The sequence below is a fragment of the Schistocerca gregaria genome, chromosome 3 (assembly GCF_023897955.1).
Source record: "Schistocerca gregaria isolate iqSchGreg1 chromosome 3, iqSchGreg1.2, whole genome shotgun sequence".
Lineage (NCBI taxonomy): Eukaryota > Metazoa > Arthropoda > Insecta > Orthoptera > Acrididae > Schistocerca > Schistocerca gregaria.
Window position 1 is genome coordinate 418,212,507 of NC_064922.1, and position 20,255 is coordinate 418,232,761.

General features: G+C 40.1%; 1 protein-coding gene across 4 annotated transcripts in view; it reads left to right on the forward strand.

Annotated features, from left to right (window-relative positions):
- Positions 1–20,255, forward strand: part of LOC126354337 (thymidine kinase 2, mitochondrial-like) — a 185,740-nt gene that overhangs the window by 136,645 nt on the left and 28,840 nt on the right. For all 4 annotated transcript variants that reach the window (XM_050003907.1, XM_050003905.1, XM_050003906.1 and 1 more), the window contains exons 2-4: positions 4,405–4,567; positions 12,320–12,498; positions 12,584–12,702. In XM_050003907.1, coding sequence (XP_049859864.1) covers positions 4,439–4,567; positions 12,320–12,498; positions 12,584–12,702 — 427 coding nt within the window. In that variant the 5' untranslated portion in view covers positions 4,405–4,438. The remainder of the gene's footprint in view (positions 1–4,404; positions 4,568–12,319; positions 12,499–12,583; positions 12,703–20,255) is intronic.

A 20,255-nucleotide genomic window follows, 5' to 3' on the forward strand; every position in this document is an offset into this window, starting at 1 on the left:
GTGAGGAGAGAGATGGACTCTGGGGAGAGATTCTGGGATGGGCGTAGGGATTTGAGGAGAGACTGGAGACCCTGTTGGATTTCTGGAATTGGGTCACTGTTTCAGGGTTTGTGGGTGGATGAATCTGACAGCTGGTGGAGTCCTTCTGCCAAGTAATCTTGCAGTTCAAAAGAATAGTGGTGGAGCCTTTGTCAGCAGGTAGGATTATAAGATAGGGATCAGTTTTCAGATGGTGGATTGTGGAGCTTGCTGCAGATGTAAGGTTAGTCTGCTAAGAGGGATTTGGAGGGGTGGGGAGGGGGGAGGGGGGGGGAAGTGGGTGTGGATCACGGTTGGATGGAGGAGTGAGTTGAGTCAGGTAGAGTTCAACATTGGCTAAGGTTTCTGAAGGAAAGGGTCATGGGCTAAGGTGGCTAACGTTTCTGAAGGAAAGGGTCATGACTGTGTTTTAGGTCTGTTTAGGTTCTGGATTCTGTGCGCTGGTGGGAGTGAGTTTTGGAGGATGGGGCAGATGTATTAGGTCTGCGAGACAGGATTTGTCAGCTAAGAGGGGATGTGGGGGTGGTTTTGAGGTTATTGTAGACATGGTGGACAGTGGTAGTCCAAGGCAGGAGTAGGAACTGAGGAGGTTGAATGGGTTTTTGAGGTGGAGCTGTGCATGTTTCTCTTGCTCCCCCTCGCAGCCCTACCCTCCACCTTACCTTCACCTAGTTGCTTCACCCATAATGTGCTGCTACTCAGTCTGCCTCTAGCTGCCAGAGACTGTAGTCATGTATTTGAATTTGTGTGTGTGTGGGGGGGGGGGGGGGGTTGACAAAGGCCTTGTTGACCAAGGCCTTGTTGACCAAAAGCTAACTTTCCAACAGTCTTTTTCTTGTGCCTTTCTGTGACTCCATGAAAATAAGGTATCTCAAACAGAATTGACCTCGTTGCCCAACAGCGTTCAGGACGACGGTTCAATCCCGTCTCCGGCCATCCTGATTTAGGTTTTCCGTGATTTCCCTAAATCATTTCAGGCAAATGCCGGGATGGTTCCTTTGAAAGGGCATGGCTGAGTTCCTTCCCAATCCTTCCCTAACCCGAGCTTGCGCTCCGTCTCTAATGACCTCGTAGTCGACGGGACATTAAACACTACCCACCACCACCACCCAACAGCATTCATTCTGAAAACATTGGTCACTCAAAACCCAACTTCTTTCTCATGTGACATCTTATTCATGGGTCAAGGTAATCAATTAGATGCAGTTCCAGAAACCATTTGCCTCAATACCACACCAACATTTATCAACAAAAATATGATTATATGGAGTATCAAACAAAATTTATGAATGGGTTAAGAATGCAATACTGTATATTAAAGACCTGGAAGACAATATTAATAGTATCACTATAATTTTTGCAGATGACCCAGTTATCTGTAATGAAGTGTTACCTGAAAAAAACTGCACAAATATCTAGGCAAGTCTTGATAAGATTTCAAAGTGGTGCAGAGTTGGGCACTTTGCTTTAACTGTAAAAAATGTAAAACAATGTAGATCACAAAATACGGAGTAGTAGTATGCTATGCCTATAATATCAGTGACATACACTTGGGATGAATCTACTCATACTTATTTCCTTGGATAACAGTTTGTGAGAATATGAAATGGAATGATTACATAGACTCAGTTAGTGGCAGACTTTGATTCAATGATATGTTATTCAAAAATGCAGCCAGTCTAAAAAGAAGACTGCTTATGAAAATGCTTGTGTGCCTGGTTTATTGTACAAGTGCATTGGATCCACACAAACTAGGACTAATGGGGGAAATTGAGCTTATAAAGAGAAGCTGCAAAATGGTGACAGTGTTGTTTGATCCTTGGGAGACTGTCATGTAAATGCTGAAAATCCTTAATTGGCAGATACTTGAATGTGGACACCAATTATCCTGCATAAGCCAGCCAGTGGTCTAGGGGTAGCATCTTTGATTAGTAATCAAAACGTCTTCGGTCCCAGCTTCGAAACCTGCTATTACTTAAATTTTTATTAATAATCAGCATTGACGGCTGAAGACTTCCGGCATTCTGCAGACGGCCTTGTCAAAGAGGGGCGAAGAGTGAACAGAGGTTCAGGGTACTCTCATGTCCTTGGGGTGGGAAAAAAAGACAGAAGAATCAGTAATGATCAACACCGTAAGGATTTCAGAAGGCAACGGAAACCACTGTATTAAAGACATGCAATGTGTATCCACAGGTCAAGTGGCCTGTAATTGAAAAAGTGTCATTATGATCTCTCCATAGGCAAAAGATTTCCAGGAGAGGATTGCAAAGGGGGAGGTGACCATGAGAAAAAGATTGAATAACCAACAAAAGGTCCATTCTATGAGTCAGGGTATGGAATGTCAGAAGCTTTGCCAGGGCAAAAAGGGCATTCCTGGGCAAAAGAAGTTTACTAGTATCAAATGTAGGCCTTAATTTGAGGAAGAATTTCTGAGAATATACATTTAGAACACAGCATAGTATGGTACTGAAACAAGAACTGTGGGAAAACTGGAACAGAAAAAAAATCAAAGCATTCGAGATGTGGTGCTACTGATGAATGTTGAAAATTAGTTGGACTGACAAGGTAAGGAATGAGGAGGTTCTGCGCAGAATTGGAGAAGAAATGAATATGTAGAAAACACTGACAAGGACAGAACAGGACATCAGGGAATGACTTCCATGCTGCTAGATGGAGCTGTAGAGGGCACGAATTGTAGAGGAAGACCGAGATTGGAATACATCCAGCAAGTAATTGAGGACAGGCTGCAAGTGCTACTCTGAGATGAAGAGGTTGACACAGGAGACGAATTTGTGAAGGCCCACATCAAACAATTCAGACAACTAATAATTCAAAAGCTAGCCAACAAAATTTGGAGAACTACTATCAAGTGAGAAATCTAGGAATAAATCTCAATCCCCTATGTAATGCTCCTGCAGGGACCACAAAAGCAAGATTAGACTAATTACATTGCATGTTTAAGCAGTCGTTCTTGCCTCACTCCTTGTGTAAATGGTACAGAATTTAAGAGAAGGCAGATTTGAATCAGTGGGTACTTCAAGGTAATGGATATAAAGAACAGTAAGATCTGATCTTCAAAAGCAATCTATATATCCATTCTATATCTCTTATGGTCACTGATACAAATGAAATAATGCTTACTTGGAATCAGATGGGACATTGACGTATGAGAAATAGCTTCCTCTTATGACAAAAGTATCAATTAGTGTTAATGCCAATGAAACGTTTATGTCAGTTTTTTCATTTTTTAGTGTGTGTGTTATTTATAATGAAAAGTGCAACCATATTATTTATTCTTAGCAGATACTGCCATAAATTTATGCACTGCAGTTCTTTCAGATGTATGAATTGCTTAAGAGATTATTAGGTGAAAGATTCTAATGCATTACCACAGTTACTGTTTCATCTAATGTTACATTATTTGGTCTTCAGCTATATATTTCTGTATGTGTTGAGTCGTAGAAAAAAAAATTCATTTGAAATCAGAAGAGAACCAGAGCAAAGAGCTGTGTGCTTTATTCACACTAACTGTTGCATTTCCATATGCCACTTCTTTCTCAGGGCCTATACACAATAATTATTGATGCAAAAATTAATCATAAAGGTAATGATTTGATCCACACACTTGCAATCACTTAGCAAGGTTTCAAAAAGAAGGAATGCTGCCTGTCTCCTGAATATCCATTTTAGAGTCAACAGTTAGTAAGTGTCTACATAAATACCATTGCAGTGTGCATCACATACGCAGCATACTTAATTATAAATTGCTTTACTCAATAAAATGATGATTACTCCTGGAAGAGAGTCATTAGAATGCATCTCCAACATTGTTTTTATTCAACTGCTGAATTTATGGAGACCAATTGATGTCAAATGTGACCTTCAGTTCGCTTACACAGTTATAATCTTTAATGCAATGGTGCTTGATGTACAATTCATTCTTATGTTGAAATGTGTGCATAAAAATGCTGTAAGATGAACATATATTTGCTTTTGATTATTGCAATAATATGTATCCCTTATTATGAACATGATTTTGTGGATAAATAATTAAATTAATATTTATTTGGTAGTGTTTTAAGTTGGTTCACTATTCTTTTTATTCTTGTTTTAGGATGTGCTACAGCACTAAACCAATATTTAATGTTTTACATAGTGTGTCATTTTGTTAATGATTAATCAAATAAAAAAATAAAAAAACAAATTATGCTGTTTGAAAGAAATATGTTAAGAATAGTGTCGTTACTAATAACTATTATTTCTTTTAATTTTTTAGTTGGGGCACTGACAGCCATGTGCTATTTGAAATTAAAATTGGCTTTATGTGGAATAATATTGTTGATATTAGTACTTGTCATGTTGCAGAATATTTTCCCTAGTGAGATTTCCTAAGCAGAAGATGGAAATAGAAAAAGAAAATTGGAATTTGAAGAAACCATTTAAAGTGGCTATTGAGGGAAACATAGGCTCTGGAAAATCCAAACTACTAGAGTATTTCTCAAGGTTTCCTGCTGTTGAAACTTATAATGTAAGTTCCATGTTTCAAAAAAATTGTAGTTACCTCTTATCTCTATTGGAATAAAATTTAAGCACACTTTCTTTGAATGCTATAAATATTATTCTTGTAGCATTAATACTTTGATTGGTGCCCACAGAATCTATATACACCCTTAAAAATTCACCAGACTTTACTCTTTGTTCAGAAAACAGAGCCCAAGCAACTCACTACAGAGAGGAAGAAAATCAGATGGTTGAACAAGAATGTCAAGTAGGTTGCTAATGAGCAGTTGTGAAACCAGGAGAAAATTTTCTGTCATTGTTTGAACATTAAAACATTCCATGTTAAGTTCACCTCCTTTGTGCTATTTCCTCCATTGTGTTATTTTGGCTAACTGAATGTACAGGATTGACTTCTGATAAAGATATTTATCATTGCCTTCATTATTTTTTAATGTACATTCTCATTCAAAAAGATATACCTTGAAAAAACCACAGTTCTGAAAGTTTTGTGTGGGCACAACACCCCAGATAACAATTTTACAAACAAAAAAACAACTGTTTCTCACTTTTTCCTTGCCATATTAATATGTAATCAATAACAGATTAAAATTACATTAGTAGGCTAATCACAAAATTGACAGTAATGATTTTCCAACATTTTTTCTATTTAGCTTCTACATGAAAGTTCCTACTACGAAGAATTCCTGCTGTGCCTTGTTAAAACTAGTTATCAGAGTGCCGTTTGGCCAGCCGCAGTAACTGCAACCATTGTGTTGCTTTGCAGAGGTGACACATTCTTTTTTTTTAGTTATTATTTCTTCCAGCACCTTTTGGATTGTACCAGATGATCAAAAAGTCAGTATAAATTTGAAAACTTAATAAACCACGGAATAATGTAGATAGACAGGTAAAAATTGACACACAGGCTTGGAATGACATGGGGTTTTATTAGAACCAAAAAAATACAAAAGTTCAAAAAGTGTCCGACAGATGGCGCTGGACAGCAAAATGTCAGTGACTGCGCATGACAATCGTGTATAAAAGGAGCTGTAATGAGAGAGAGAATCAGATGCACCAGCAGTCGCAGCATGTTGACGTTACCTGAAAAGGCACTTTTAGTGAAGCTGTATTATCAGAATGGGGAATGTGCTAGTTCAACGTTATGATCCTATCGCCATAGGAAGGGGATTTGAATGGGGAAAGGTCCGTTGACAAATGCAGCTGTGGTGAGAATGATTTCAAAGTTCGAAGCCACGGGTTGTTTAGACGATAGACCCCGTAGTGGGTTAAAAAATTGCTTGACATGAGCCAGAGGATATACCAGCATCAGCAGCAATCTTACTGATGGTAATTCAGCACTTTTGCAGAACCAGTTTCTTTACTACTACTTCATTGCCATCAGTAAGTGAGGTGCTAGGGTGACCAGGGTGGTTGTCATCTTCAACTTCTTCTCAACCCTCTATGAAAAAAAATATAACACTTGTAAACTATTGTCTTACTCATAGTAGATTTGCCAAAAGCCACAGTCAACATTTCAAATTTGGTGCTGCATTTTATTCCATTTTTCAAGTAAAATTTAATGCAAATTCTTTGATCTATATTTTTCAAAAGTAGAAATTCATCAAGCACTGGAAAACACTTTCAACCTTTTCGACTGTCTACTAAACTAAATATCCAAAGCAGCTGAAAATGCAAACAAAAGCCAGGGTTTTATACACCAACCAAGATTTTTAAAATGAAAATTGGATGTATAAAGCCCACAAATTCAAAAAAATCCTATTATTTTTTATCACACCTTGTAATGCAGTAAGAAATAAAAACAAAATGATTTTGTAGAAAATATGAAATTGTGAGCAAAAAATGAATAATGTTTGTAGTACTGATCTTCTCACATAGGACCTGGGAGTAATTGGGCCTACAATTAGTGAGGCAGCTGTTAACTAGACTCACAGGCAAGTTGAATACCTCCAGCACAGCCTGTACCAGTTGAACCCTCCAGTCACACGCACAAGAACTACCACTGTACAACCCATCTCCAACAAAAATTCAGCTACCATCCCAGGAAGCAGTTCACAGGCAGGATCTAGCAGATGTCATGTGAGAACTCATAGAGCTGCTGACTAGGTACTTATGATGCCTCAGTTTTACCACAGTCATAATATATATAATTTCAACTGCATCACAGGGATACATCTACCTCAAACTGCAGGTTTTAGTGCACAGCTACTGTCCACAGGTTTGACCAACCTGGTTGGCATAGTGGGAACATGGATATGCTTATTCTTCCAGGTTAGCAAACAAAGGTAGGAAAAACTGCTATAGCCATAATTCCCATATTACGCCCACCAAAGTGCCAGAAAGGTGCACAGAAGCTTCAGGCATTAAGAGCACATGAAGGGATGAATTCATAGCAGGCTACTTGTACTCTGTGTGTGTTGAGGGGGTTGAAATGTGAACAAAGGTAGCAGGCAGATACTAAGGCAGTTTATTGAAAATTATCTCTTCCTGAGAGTAATAACCCTGAGGATCTAACTCACAACTGTAGCCATACTTGAAGCTGGCCAGATATCCATGGTACCTCCTTGTCAAAGTATCTAGAACAGCATACTACAGCTGCAAGCTGCCAATAGCTACCCAGTTATCCTTGATTATGTCAGTGCCAAAGACATTAACATGAGGATGCTAAAAGAAACATAGATAAGTCATAGAGATAAGGCTTTTATAAGACACCATTTGAAGAAAATGTTATTCATGTGGAACAAAAGAGAAGTGATTCACCAGTCAGATATCTAACAAAGATCTTCCAGACATGTGCTCATGCAAGCATTACAGGGCTAACCATCTAACTTGATGGTAGATCTCTGCCACTATGCCCGCCCTCCCCCCCCCGCCCCCCCCCCCCCCACCTCCCACCCACCCACACATCAACACCAAATATTTAGAGCTCGATAGTCTCCAAGTGTCACTTACAAAGCGAGTGTCAGTATTTTCATAATCCTAGCAACCATTAACTACTTAGGGAGCTGTAAAACTAGAGGAAAAAAATTATTAGTATGAGAAGGCTACTCTGTGGGTTGACTGACAAAGCTGAAGTGCTGGCAATTTCATTGGAGCTACAATTCCAAACTCACACCATCAAAAATGATAGTGAAAAGCAGGGGATGATATATATTTCGTAGGTGGCTCAAGTGAGAGAATAATTTCAGAGATTTCAGAGATATGCAGTAGTTATCACAGATGTCTAGGCAATATAAAGTGCCTTGGTCTTAATAGTATACATGCACAAACCTAAAAGATTAACCCCTTCCTGTAATCACATACTTTACCACCATATACCACAAATGCTTGTCTGCAACACCCTGCACAAAAGCCTCAAGCTAAGGTAATAATGATGATGATGATGATGATGATGATGATACCTAAACCGAATTATAAATTATCCCCCACAGAAAACTACACTGAAGATGCGAAGAAACTGGTAGACATGCCTAGTATCATGTAGCGCCCCCACAAGCAAGCAGAAGCACCACAACACAATGTGGCATGGACTCAATTAACTTCTGAAGTAGTGCTAGAGAGAACTGACACCATGAATCCTGCAGGGCTGTTCATAAATCCTTAAGAGTACAAGAGGGCAGGGATCTTTTCTGAATACCAAGTTGCAAGGCATTCCAGATATACTCAATAATGTTCTTGTCTGGGGAGTTTAGTGGCCAGCAGAAGTGTTGAAACTCAGAGGAGTGTTTCTGGGGCCAGTCTATAGCAATTCTGGATGTGTGGGGTGCCGCACTGACCTGCTGGAATTGCCCAAGTCCATAGGAATGCCTAGTGGACGTGAATGGATGTAGGTCATCAGACAGGATGCTTGCAATGTGTCACCTGTCACAGTCATATCTAGACAAGTCAGGGGTCCCATATCGCTCCAACTGCACACGCCTCATATAATCACAGAGCATCCACGAGCTTGAACAGTCCCCTGCTGAAGTGCATGGTCCATGGATCTGTCCATCCACTCAATATAATTCTGAAACAAAACTCTTACAACCAAGTAACATGTTTTCAGTCATCAACTGTCCAGTGTTGGTGTTGACGGGCCCAGGCGAGGCATAAAGGTTTTTGGTGTGCAGCCATCAAGGGTACACAAATGGGCCTTCGGCTCTGAAAGCCTGTATCGATGATGTTTCGTTGAATGGTTTGCACACTGACACTTTCTGATGGCCCAGCACTGAAATCTACTCCAATCTGTGGAAGAGTTGCACTTCTGGCATGAGGAATGACTCTCTTCAGTCGCTGTAGGTCCCGTTCTTGCAGGATGTTTTTCCGGCTGCAGCAATTTCTGCGATTTGATGTTTTCCTGGGATCCTGATATTCACAGTACACTTGCAAATGTGGGAAAATCCTCACTTCATCGCTTGTGCACCGACTATAATGCTACATTCAGACTCACTTAAATCTTAATAATCTGCTATTGTAGCAGCGGTAACTAACTGATCTAATAACTACGCCAGACACTTGTTGTCTTTTATAGGCATTGCCGACCGCAGCACCGTATTCTGGCTGTTTACATATCTCTGTATTTGAGAATGCACATCTATACCATTTTCTTTTGCACTTCAGTGTATTATCTCATTTCACTATTGATATTTCAAAGGAAAGTTCTGTAGCAACTTGTCTTGTATGCACTCACCTCATTCCTTAAGGACCACACCATAATCACTCTAAGCATATTGGCTTCCTCTCTGCACTGATACTGTACTTTAATTCTCATGTCTTGTCAAGCACATACTGAGATAGAAGTCAGGAAGTCTTTTCCTCACTGAAGTTTTTGATAAGGTCGGACATTACTGTTTGATTTACAAATTGTTGTATCTATACATTAAAGGACATGTGATCCACATGACTGACTCATTCCTAATGAAGAGGAATTTCTGTGAACTACGAATTGTGAATTGTAGTTTATTTATCTCATGAAGTACATAATCTAAATCATTTTCTTCAGGTACAGGAGGCATGTCAAAATTGTGGTAAAATTTCACCAGAAACATAGAACAAGTGATGTTAACAAACAGCACATCATCATCATCATCATCGTCATAATACATTTTCATTGTATACACATACAATAAAAAAAACCTAGCACTTAATTATTCTTTCCTCAAATTATCATTCCATCCTCTATGAATAGTAGCACTTCTCCCACAAAATCCACTGTAGACTTGTTTTTAGAATCTCTGGCTTCATTTTAAATATACTTTTGCCCATAAACTTGCTATATATGGTCATCCCCGTATACTGTTGTGTCTGTACATATAATTTAAACTGCTACATGGGTAGCATAAAATTATTTTTATTTCTCATGTTATATGTGTGGTTATGATTCTCCTCAAATAATTTTTGTCTGCTGTGTAGGAAGATTATACGAGGGCTATTCAGAAAGTAGGAAACATTTTGGTATTAAAAAAAAACTAAGTACAAGAAATACATTTTGTTATATATGTCTGAAAGAGTGACTGACATACTATTTTTCCACATAGTCCCTAAACACATTGAGGCACTTATCATAGCGGTGGACAAGTTTTTAAAGACCCTCGTCGTAAAATTCTGCCACCTGAGACTTCAGCCAGTGAGTCGTGCCTGCCTGGAGTTCTGCTTCGTCATCAAAGTGCTGCGTTGCAAGCCAGTACTTAATCTTGAGAAACAAGTGGAAGTCACTTGGTGGAAGATCAGGATTGTAGGGTGGATGAAGGAAAACTTTGCATTTGAATGAATTAAGGGGTTCTTTAGTGCAGTTTGCCATGTGAGGTCGGGAATTGTCATGCAGAAACAAAATATTTGACATCAGCTTTCCCCGGCGTTTGTTTTTAACTGCTCTTCTAAGGCTGTGCAACATTTGACAGTATTGGGCAGAATTTATGGTTGCTCCACATTCGAGAAAATCAATGAGAAGCACACCCTGCCTATCACAAAACACTGTTGCCAGCAACTTCCTTGCTGACCAGGTTTGCAAACATTTTCTTGGTTTTGGGGGGGGAGACTATGTGCCCCCACTCCATGGACTGTAATTTTGTCTCACAATTGACGTGTTTCACCCAACTCTTGTCACCAGTTAAGATTCAATCCAGTAATGACCCACCATGTTTGTGGTAGGCCTCCAGAAATGTCAACGTTGTCCCCATTCGCTGTTCTTTATGGTGCTCTGTAAGCATTTTGGACACCCATTGTGCACAAAATTTCTGGCAGCCTAGCTTTTGAGTGACAATTTCAAACAACAAAGTCTGTGAAACTTGTGGAAAAGAAAGCGAAAGCTCTGTTATTGTGAAGCGACGGTTTTCACTAATTGTTTCATGAAGTTTAGCGACAAGATCGTCAGTCACAGTGCTCGAGTGTCCGCTCTTCTCTTCGTCATGAACATTGATTTAGCCATTTTTAAACTGAATGCACCATTTCTGGAAGGAACATTCACTCATTGTGTTGTTTCCATACACTTCGCACAGTTCACTATAAATTTCTATAGGTTTTAGGTTTTTGCCAACAAAGACCACACCTCACAACTGGCGGGATTTTCAATTGCAGCACACATTTCAAATTCAAATATCAAAAGAATCAGATGCACAGAGATGTTCCCGCTGTCATGGATGCTGACTGAGCTGCCGAGTACGCACATACCAAAATATATGCGATCGGCGTGCGCCTAGTCGGGTCAGACGGAAACATTCCCTACTTTCTGAATAACTGTCGTAATTTTATAAATGTGTATGGGGGGAACAGTTATGATTTGCAGTTTTATATTTATATTACATATTACCTGAAACAAATTGCACATAGATGAAGGAACACTGTACAATAGGGACTAACCAAATGAGGCAGAGTAGCTGTTTAGACAGTGCAGTAACCTCGTGTTGAGGATGGAGTTGTTCTGCTTGGCCACCCTGATTTGGGTTTCCCATGGTTTTCCTAAATCACTTACACAAATTCCGGGATAGTAACTTAACATAAGGCCATGGCTGACCACCTGTCCTATCTTTGTAAAGTGTGGTATATACACTGTGTACTGATTTGCATTTCATTACCTTAACCAATCCTATATCATTGTGAGACAATACTTGGATGAATAAAGATAGATAAATAAACTTTGTAAGGAGAGGAAGCAATACCACATGATTTGTGCCATCAGCCATGGTGTAGCAGCCATTGCTGCCTACTGACATGCAACATGCAGCTCACTAGTTTGATTCTTGCCTTAACTTTGATTTAACATTTCTGAATTCTGGAATTTTCTGAGACTGACTGACTTATCAATCAAAAGCATTATTTGTTAGAACACACTGTGCGTGAAAACATAGGAGCATTCTGTACTGAGACAAACAATTCAGCTGTGTATGTCGTTTTGTGTGTGAACAATAAATGTGTGTTCCATATAAAGTGTTAATTCTTACTGATGACTCTGCTCTTGCAACTGTTTCTTGATTCCTGTTTCTATTTGACAATATTTTTGCCATCTTTGGTCCAGATAGTATATAAATTGCTGGAGCTATGATTCATTGCTTTCAGTTAGGGAACAAGAAAAAGTTTCTCTGTAAGCTTTTAAGGGTCAGCTTTAGAAACATTTGCAGTAGACCTTATTTCCAAGAGTTTATCACAGGACAATGAATTTTCTTGAGTACTGACACTTGCAACTTTTTAAACTATATTTTTTTCTTTGTATCTTGTACTTATAATAGTATCATACTCATATATTGGCCAACTTAGCAGACTATTGGCTTATGTCTGTCCTCCATAGGAACCCATTGATGTCTGGCGTAATGTACGTAGTCATAATCTGTTGGGGCTTCTATATGAAGATCTGAAACGATGGAACTTCATGTTTCAAAACTATGTACAGTTGACACGATTATCTATACAAACCCAAGGAAGTACCAAACCTATCCAAATGTTTGAAAGATCTGTTCAAAATAACAGGTGAGGTTTAATGCAAGAAAAGACAGAATACAGATACATGGCCAAGATCTGTGTTTATGAAACACTGATTTTTGTAACCCTGCAGGTACTGTTTTGTAGAGATGGCACATCAGCAGGGTCTTCTTGAAGATCCTGAATATGATGTTCTTTGTGAGGGTTATGACTGGATTAAGAGGAACATGGATATTCAGCTAGATCTGACAGGTTAGTATATTGTAACATAAACCAAGATCATGTATGTATTTTAAATATTTATTTATTTATTTATTCATTCATGCCTCATCAGTTACCCCCATATATCTTAGAACCACTGTGTTAGTGACTCAGTTGGCTTTGAGTCAGATTATTGATCATTGTTACTTCCTATTTTCCATTTGACTGATCAGTAATATGAAATTCTGTCTTCCTTACTCTCTTTTTGGTGTAAAGTATCTGAAGAATACGTAGAAAAAAATGTTTATCTGCATTTCATTGTGCAGGCTTTCCTCCTCTTATACGGAATGGCCCATTGGAAATAGTACATTGTCAGTTAGCCACCCTGCTAAGGTATATGCCTGCTTGTACCATCTGCCACTTCTGATTGCACCCACATAGTATTCCATTAAGTTTGGTGTGGGACATATTGAGCCAGAGGAGGAGTTCTGTTGTGTGTAGAGTCTTGCAGCTGTCTTAAGCACAATGTCCTGTGGAAGAGATGACCATTTCTGTGTTCTAGAAAGAAGGGCAACACCCAAGTGGATTAAACAATGGTGTGAGGCAGGTGATGTAACTAATGTGCAACATGAGGGACCTGAAATGACAGTCCGAATGCTGGAAAATATCCGAAGAGTTCATGCAGTTTTGAATTGAGGCTCACAACGATCTGTCCATTGTCATTCCTCAAAATTCCTCGCATGTCTTTGCAGAGGATCATGAAACAGATTTACAGTTTCATCCTTATAGTCTGTAGGTGGCAGTTATGGCTGGGAGATAAAGTGCATAGGCACAATGTCTGCACAACATTACTGGACAAAATTGACCAGGATGAGGCATTTATGACAAATCTTGTGACATCTGATGAGGCAAACTTTCATTTGAATGAATTTGTTGGTAAACAAAACTTCTAATGTTACTCGGGCACAAGCCACAGGTCACTCACAAAAAGGGCCAGGGTTGTCCAAAGTTGTTATTTGCTGAGATTTGGTTGGTCCATTGGTATTGCTGGACCAATTTTTATTTTTATTTATTTATATATTTTTTAAAGAAAAGATGACAGTGGAAATCCAGTGTCTGTTCTGAGAGGTATGCAGCCATTTTACTAATGTCTTCATTTCTCAGCTTCAGGGACGTTGCTATTTAAATGCAGTTTGCTTTTAGCAAGATGAGGCTACATCCCATATTGCCTATAATTCAATGATTACACTGAGGCACCAGTTTCCACATTGATTATTCCCATGATTAGGTGATGTCCCATGGCTGGTAAGAGTACTTGATCTTTCAGCCACACATTTTTTTTTCTGTGGGTGTCATCTCAGGAAGAAAGTTTTTTTGTGACCATTCCACAATACTGATGACTTGATGGCTGCAGTCCAGGAAGAGAAAGAGACCATTCCTTAAGAAATTATTGATAACATAATGGGGAACTTCTGTGAACATCTTCAGCAATGCATTGGTAATGTTAGAAACCATTTGAGTGATGTACTTTTTAAGAAATAAAGTTGTGTTTGGCTTTTTAGTAATGGCAGTGTGTGTTGAACAATTGTTTGTCAGTTACATTGGTGTAAATATATGAGGTCTGTTCAAAAAATTCTGGAACTTTGTCCACAAAACTTTTTTACACTTACATTTTACTTACTGTGCATGTTCTTGTTCGAAATACTCTCCACCACAAGTGATAAACCTCCTGAACACCATTTCCACTTCCGGAAGCAGTCTTGGTACGCCTCTTGCTGGATCATGCGAATCACCACCTGTGAATTTTCTTTTATCTCATCTATTGTTGCAAATCTTCATCCTCTCAATGGGATTTCACTCATCAGTGGGTATGAATATGCAGGTGCATTAATTCATAAATTTCGGACGTATTATAGTATTTGAGAGTTGCAGCATCACGTTTTTAGTACCTGAATAGTGTAAAATTGTGTAGTCCCCTTCTGCCACCGAGCAGTGTGTCAGCAGTGCGCAAGTAGCAGCATTACTGCATTTACTAGGCAGTCTTGTATTTTAATAACCGTTTAAATTTTGTGTCGATTTGTTTGTACTCTCTGTAGATTAGTTCAGACGTTCTTTGCACAACAGTTTTTAGCATGGATAGGGACTGCAACTGCTGTGTTCGGATTTAGGCTGAGGTGCCATCCCTTCGCTCCCAGCTCCAGGCAGTGTTGGCTTCAGTCACACAGCTTGAGGCTGTTGCCAGTGGGCATCGCTGTGGGGGTCCAAATGGGGGTTTGTCGGGGACGGCCAGATTGTCCCACACATCCCCCAATCGGACTACGACTGTGGCTGCCCGGGATACTGCCCACATTGAGGCTGATCGCTCACCTGTGGTAGAGTTGGGAGGTCATCTCGAGGTGTGGCAGGGGGCGAAGGACGTTCTGGAGGGCTGAACGGAAGGCCTCTCCAGTTTGTCTGACGAACTGGTTTCAGGCTCTGTCTCAGGCTGATACTGATCTTCGGCTGCAAATGGCTGCTTGTCCTGTTCCAGATGTTGCCCCTCAGTCTGCAAGATCCAGGTGGTCGCAGAGGGTGGGCTTACTGGTAGTCGGGAGCTCCAACGTCTGGTGCGTAATGGGGCCCCCTTAGGGATATGGCAGCAAGAGAGGGGAAGAAAACCAATGTGCACTCCGTGTACATACCGGGGGGAGTCATTCCAGATGTGGAAAGGGTCCTTTCGGATGCCATGAAGGGTACAGGGTGCACCCATCTGCAGTTGGTCGCTCATGTCGGCACCAATGATGTGTGTCGCTATGGATCGGAGGAAATCCTCTCTGGCTTCCGGCGGCTATCTGATTTGGTGAAGACTGCCAGTCTCACTAGCAGGATGAAAGCAGAGCTCACCATCTGCAGCGTTGTCAACAGGACTGACTGCGGACCTTTGGTACAGAGCCGAATGGAGGGTCTGAATCAGAGGCTGAGACGGTTCTGCGACCGTGTGGGCTGCAGATTCCTCAACTTGTGCCATAGGGTGGTGGGGTTTTGGGTTCCGCTGGATAGGTCAGGAGTCCACTACATGCAGCAAGCGGCTACAGGGGTAGCAGGGGTTGTGTGATGTGGACTGGGCGTTTTTTTTTTAGGTTAGATGGCCTCGGGCAAGTACAGAAAGGGCAACAGCCTCAAAAGGTGGGGGCAAAGTCAGGACATGCGGGGACCAAGCAGCAATCGGTATTGGAATTGTAAACTGTCGAAGCTGCATTGGTAAAGTACTGGAACATCGAGCACTGATAGAAAGCACCGAAGCTGATATCGTTATAGGTACAGAAAGCTGGCTGAAGCCAGAGATAAATTCTGCCAAAATTTTTACAAAGGCACAGACGGTGTTTAGAAAGGATATATTGAAGCATGCAACCGGTGTTGGCGTGTTTGTCGCTGTTAGTAGTAGTTTATCCTGTAGTGAAGTAGAAGTGGATAGTTCCTGTGAATTATTATGGGTGGAGGTCACACTCAACAACCGAGCTAGGTTAATAATTGGCTCCTTTTACCGACCTCCCGACTCAGCAGCATTAGTGGCAGAACAACTGAGAGAAAATTTGGAACACATTTCACATAAATTTTCTCAGCATGTTATAGTCTTAGGTAGGGATTTCAATTTACCAGATATAGACTGGGACACTCAGATGTTTAGGACAGGTGGTAGGGACAGAGCATCGAGTGACATTATACTGAGTGCACTATCTGAAAATTACCTTGAGCAATTAAACAGAGAACCGACTCATGGAGATAACATCTTGGACCTACTGATAACAAACAGACCCGAACTTTTCGACTCTGTAAGTGCAGAACAGGAAGTCAGAGATCATAAGGCCATTGCAGCATCCCTGAATATGGAAGTTAATAGGAATATAAAAAAAAAAAGGGAGGAAGGTTTATCTGTTTAGCAAGAATAGTAGAAGGCAGATTTCAGACTACCTAACAGATCAAAACGAAAATTTCTGTTCCGACACTGACAATGTTGAGTGTTTATGGAAAAAGTTCAAGGCAATCGTAAAATGTGTTTTAGACAGGTACGTGCCAATTAAAACTGTGAGGGATGGGAAAAACCCACCGTGGTTCAACAACAAAGTTAGGAAAGTACTGCGAAAGCAAAGAGAGCTTCACTGCAAATTTAAATGCAGCCAAAACCTCTCAGACAAACAGATGCTAAATTATGTCAAAGTTAGCGTGAGGAGGGCTATGAGTGAAGCGTTCAGTGAATTCGAAAGTAAAATTCTATGTACCGACTTGACAGAAAATCCTAGGAAGTTCTGGTCTTACGTTAAATCAGTAAGTGGCTCGAAACAGCATATCCAGACACTTCGGGATGATAATGACATTGAAACGGAGGATGACACGCGTAAAGCTGAAATACTAAACAGCTTTTTCCAAAGCTGTTTCACAGAGGAAGACCGCACTGCAGTTCCTTCTCTAAATCCTCGCACAAAGGAAAAAATGGCTGACATTGAAATGTGTGTCCAAGGAATAGAAAAGCAACTGGAATCACTCAACAGTGGAAAGTCCACTGGACCTGATGGGATACCAATCCGATTCTACACAGAGTACACGAAAGAACTTGCCCCCCTTCTAACAGCCATGTACTGAAAGTCTCTTGAGGAACGGAAGGTTCCAAATGATTGGAAAAGAGCAAGAGCAGATGCGCAAAACTATAGACCTATATCTCTGACGTCGATCTGTTGTAGAATTTTAGAACATGTTTTTTGCTCGAGTATCATGTCGTTTTTGAAAACCCAGAATCTGCTCTGTAGGAATCAACATGGATTCCAGAAACAGCGATCGTGTGAGACCCAACTCGCTTTATTTGTTCATGAGACCCAGAAAATATTAGATACAGGCTCCCAGGTAGATGCTATTAGATACAGGCTCCCAGGTAAATGCTATTTTCCTTGACTTCCGGAAGGCGTTCAATACAGTTCCGGACTGTTGCCTGATAAACAAAGTAAGAGCCTACGGAATATCAGACCAGCTGTGTGGCTGGATTGAAGAGTTTTTAGCAAACAGAACACATCATGTTGTTATCAATGGAGAGACGTCCACAGACGTTACAGTAACCTCTGGCGTGCCACAGGGGAGTGTTATGGGACCATTGCTTTTCACAATATATATAAATGACCTAGTAGATAGTGTCGGAAATTCAATGCGGCTTTTCGCGGATGATGCTGTAGTATACAGAGAAGTTGCAACATTAGAAAATTGTAGTGAAATGCAGGAAGATCTGCAGCAGATAGGCACTTGGTGCAGGGAGTGGCAACTGACCCTTAACATAGACAAATGTAATGTATTGCGAACACATAGAAAGAAGGGTCCTTTATTGCATGATTATATGACAGCGGAACAAACACTGGTAGTAGTTACTTCTGTAAAATATCTGGGAGTATGCGAGCGGAACAATTTGAAGTGGAATGATCATATAAAATTAATTGTTGGTAAGGCGGGTACCAGGTTGAGATTCATTGGGAGAGTCCTTAGAAAATGTAGTCCATCAACAAAGGAGGTGGCTTACAAAACACTCGTTTGACCTATACTTGAGTATCGCTCATCAGTGTGGGATCCGTACCAGATCGGGTTGATGGAGGAGATAGAAAAGGTCCAAAGAAGAGCGGCGCGTTTCGTCACAGGGTTATTTGGTAACCGTGATAGCGTTACGGAGATGTTTAGCAAACTCAAGTGGCAGACTCTGCAAGAGAGGCGCTCTGCATCGCGGTGTAGCTTGCTCGCCAGGTTTCGAGAGGGTGCGTTTGTGGATGAGGTATCGGATATATTGCTTCCCCCTAGTTATACCTCCCGAGGAGATCACGAATGTAAAATTAGACAGATCGAGTGCGCACGGAGGCTTTCAGACAGTTGTATTATTATTATTATTATTATTATTATTATTATTATTATTATTATTATTATTATTATTTTTTGCAAGTGTGCAACATGTCCTCTTTTTGGTCTTGGAGAACCTTTTCTGACCCATTGTGAAGACTGAACCTTGGTCTCAGCATCATAACAATAGACCCGTCTCATCACCAATTATGATTATCTTAAAGAACATCTCATTCTCATTTGTGAGATCCAAAAGCTCTTCACTGATTGTAAGGAAAAGGTCTTTCTAATCTTGACTCATGAGCCATGAGGCAAACTTCGCAGCAACACTGATGCATTCCAAAATGCTGTGTCAGGATTTCACGACATGATCCAACTGCGCTGTTACATTATTCTGCAATCTCTCGGACAGTTTTTTTATTGGCAAGCACAATTTTATTGATGTTCCTGACAGAGCGTCATTGGTAGATGTCCTGAATGAGGGTCATCTTCAATTTCGATCTGGCTATTTTTAAACCATGTGAAAAATTCATAACACCAAGTACCACATAACCACCCATCACCATAGACTTCCTGCATCATTTGGTGTATCTCTGTACAGGTTTTCTTGAGTTTCACACATAATTTAATGCAGATGTGTTGCTCCTCTAACTCTGCGTTCGCAAACTGGGTGACACGACATTCTGCTCAATATATCTATGAACAATAACTAACAGACATACAACAGTGAAACTTCTGGCACTTACACATTAAACATAGGTGTGTGCAGGGATGCCAACTGCATTTCGCTCCAACACACGATTGGCATGAAATCATGAATTTTTTGAACTGACCTCATATACTAAGCCTCATAATAACCAAATGCAAATGTACTACTTTCCATGGTGCCCCCTGTAGTACAATGAATTAACATAAAAGTTCCACAGCTATGTAACAGTAGCAGTATATAACTTTCACTGGAGTTTACAGCTTTGTATTGAATATATTAGCAAGATTAGTATACTGTATTTTGATTCACTAAAGAAATTGGTCATATTTAGGGAGAAGCAGCTATTAGTTTTGATGGGGTTTTGGAATTTGAATGTAAGGGAGAGCAAGGGTTGAGGGAAAGTAATGAAAATGGAAGCCGCCTGATTGTATTTTGCACAGAGCACAATTTAATCATTGTTAATATCTGGTTTAAGAACCATGAAAGAAGGCTGAGAATGTAGAAGAATCTGGAGACACAAGAAGGCTTCAACTGAATCATATAGTGGTAAGGCAGATATGTAGAACATACATTTTAAAACTGAAAAATATTTCCAGGAACAGATCTGGAATCTGACTATAATTTATTAGTTATGAAATGGAGAGAAAATCTGAAGACTTTGCAAAAAGAGAGATTACATAATGAAGGGGCAAATAGACATACAGGCAAGGCTCAGTAGGAATTCTTGAATAACTCCTGAGATATTAAATTTAAATAAAGGAAAGTAAGACTTTGGCGAAAGCTCATGGTGGAACAGTCTTTTCATTGAGCCCGCAACTCATCATAGATATTAAATTTAATTGATGAAAGGATACAATATAAAAATTCACCAAATGAACCAGGGGAAAAAATGAGATTGACAGAAAGTGCTAAATAGTAAAGCTGGAATGCGCACACAAGAAATGATAAGCTGTAGAAGCATGAATACCTATAGGAAAAATACATACTGTGTATAGCAAAATTAAAGAAACCTTTGGAGATTGCTCCTTGATGGAGGAAGAAAAAGACC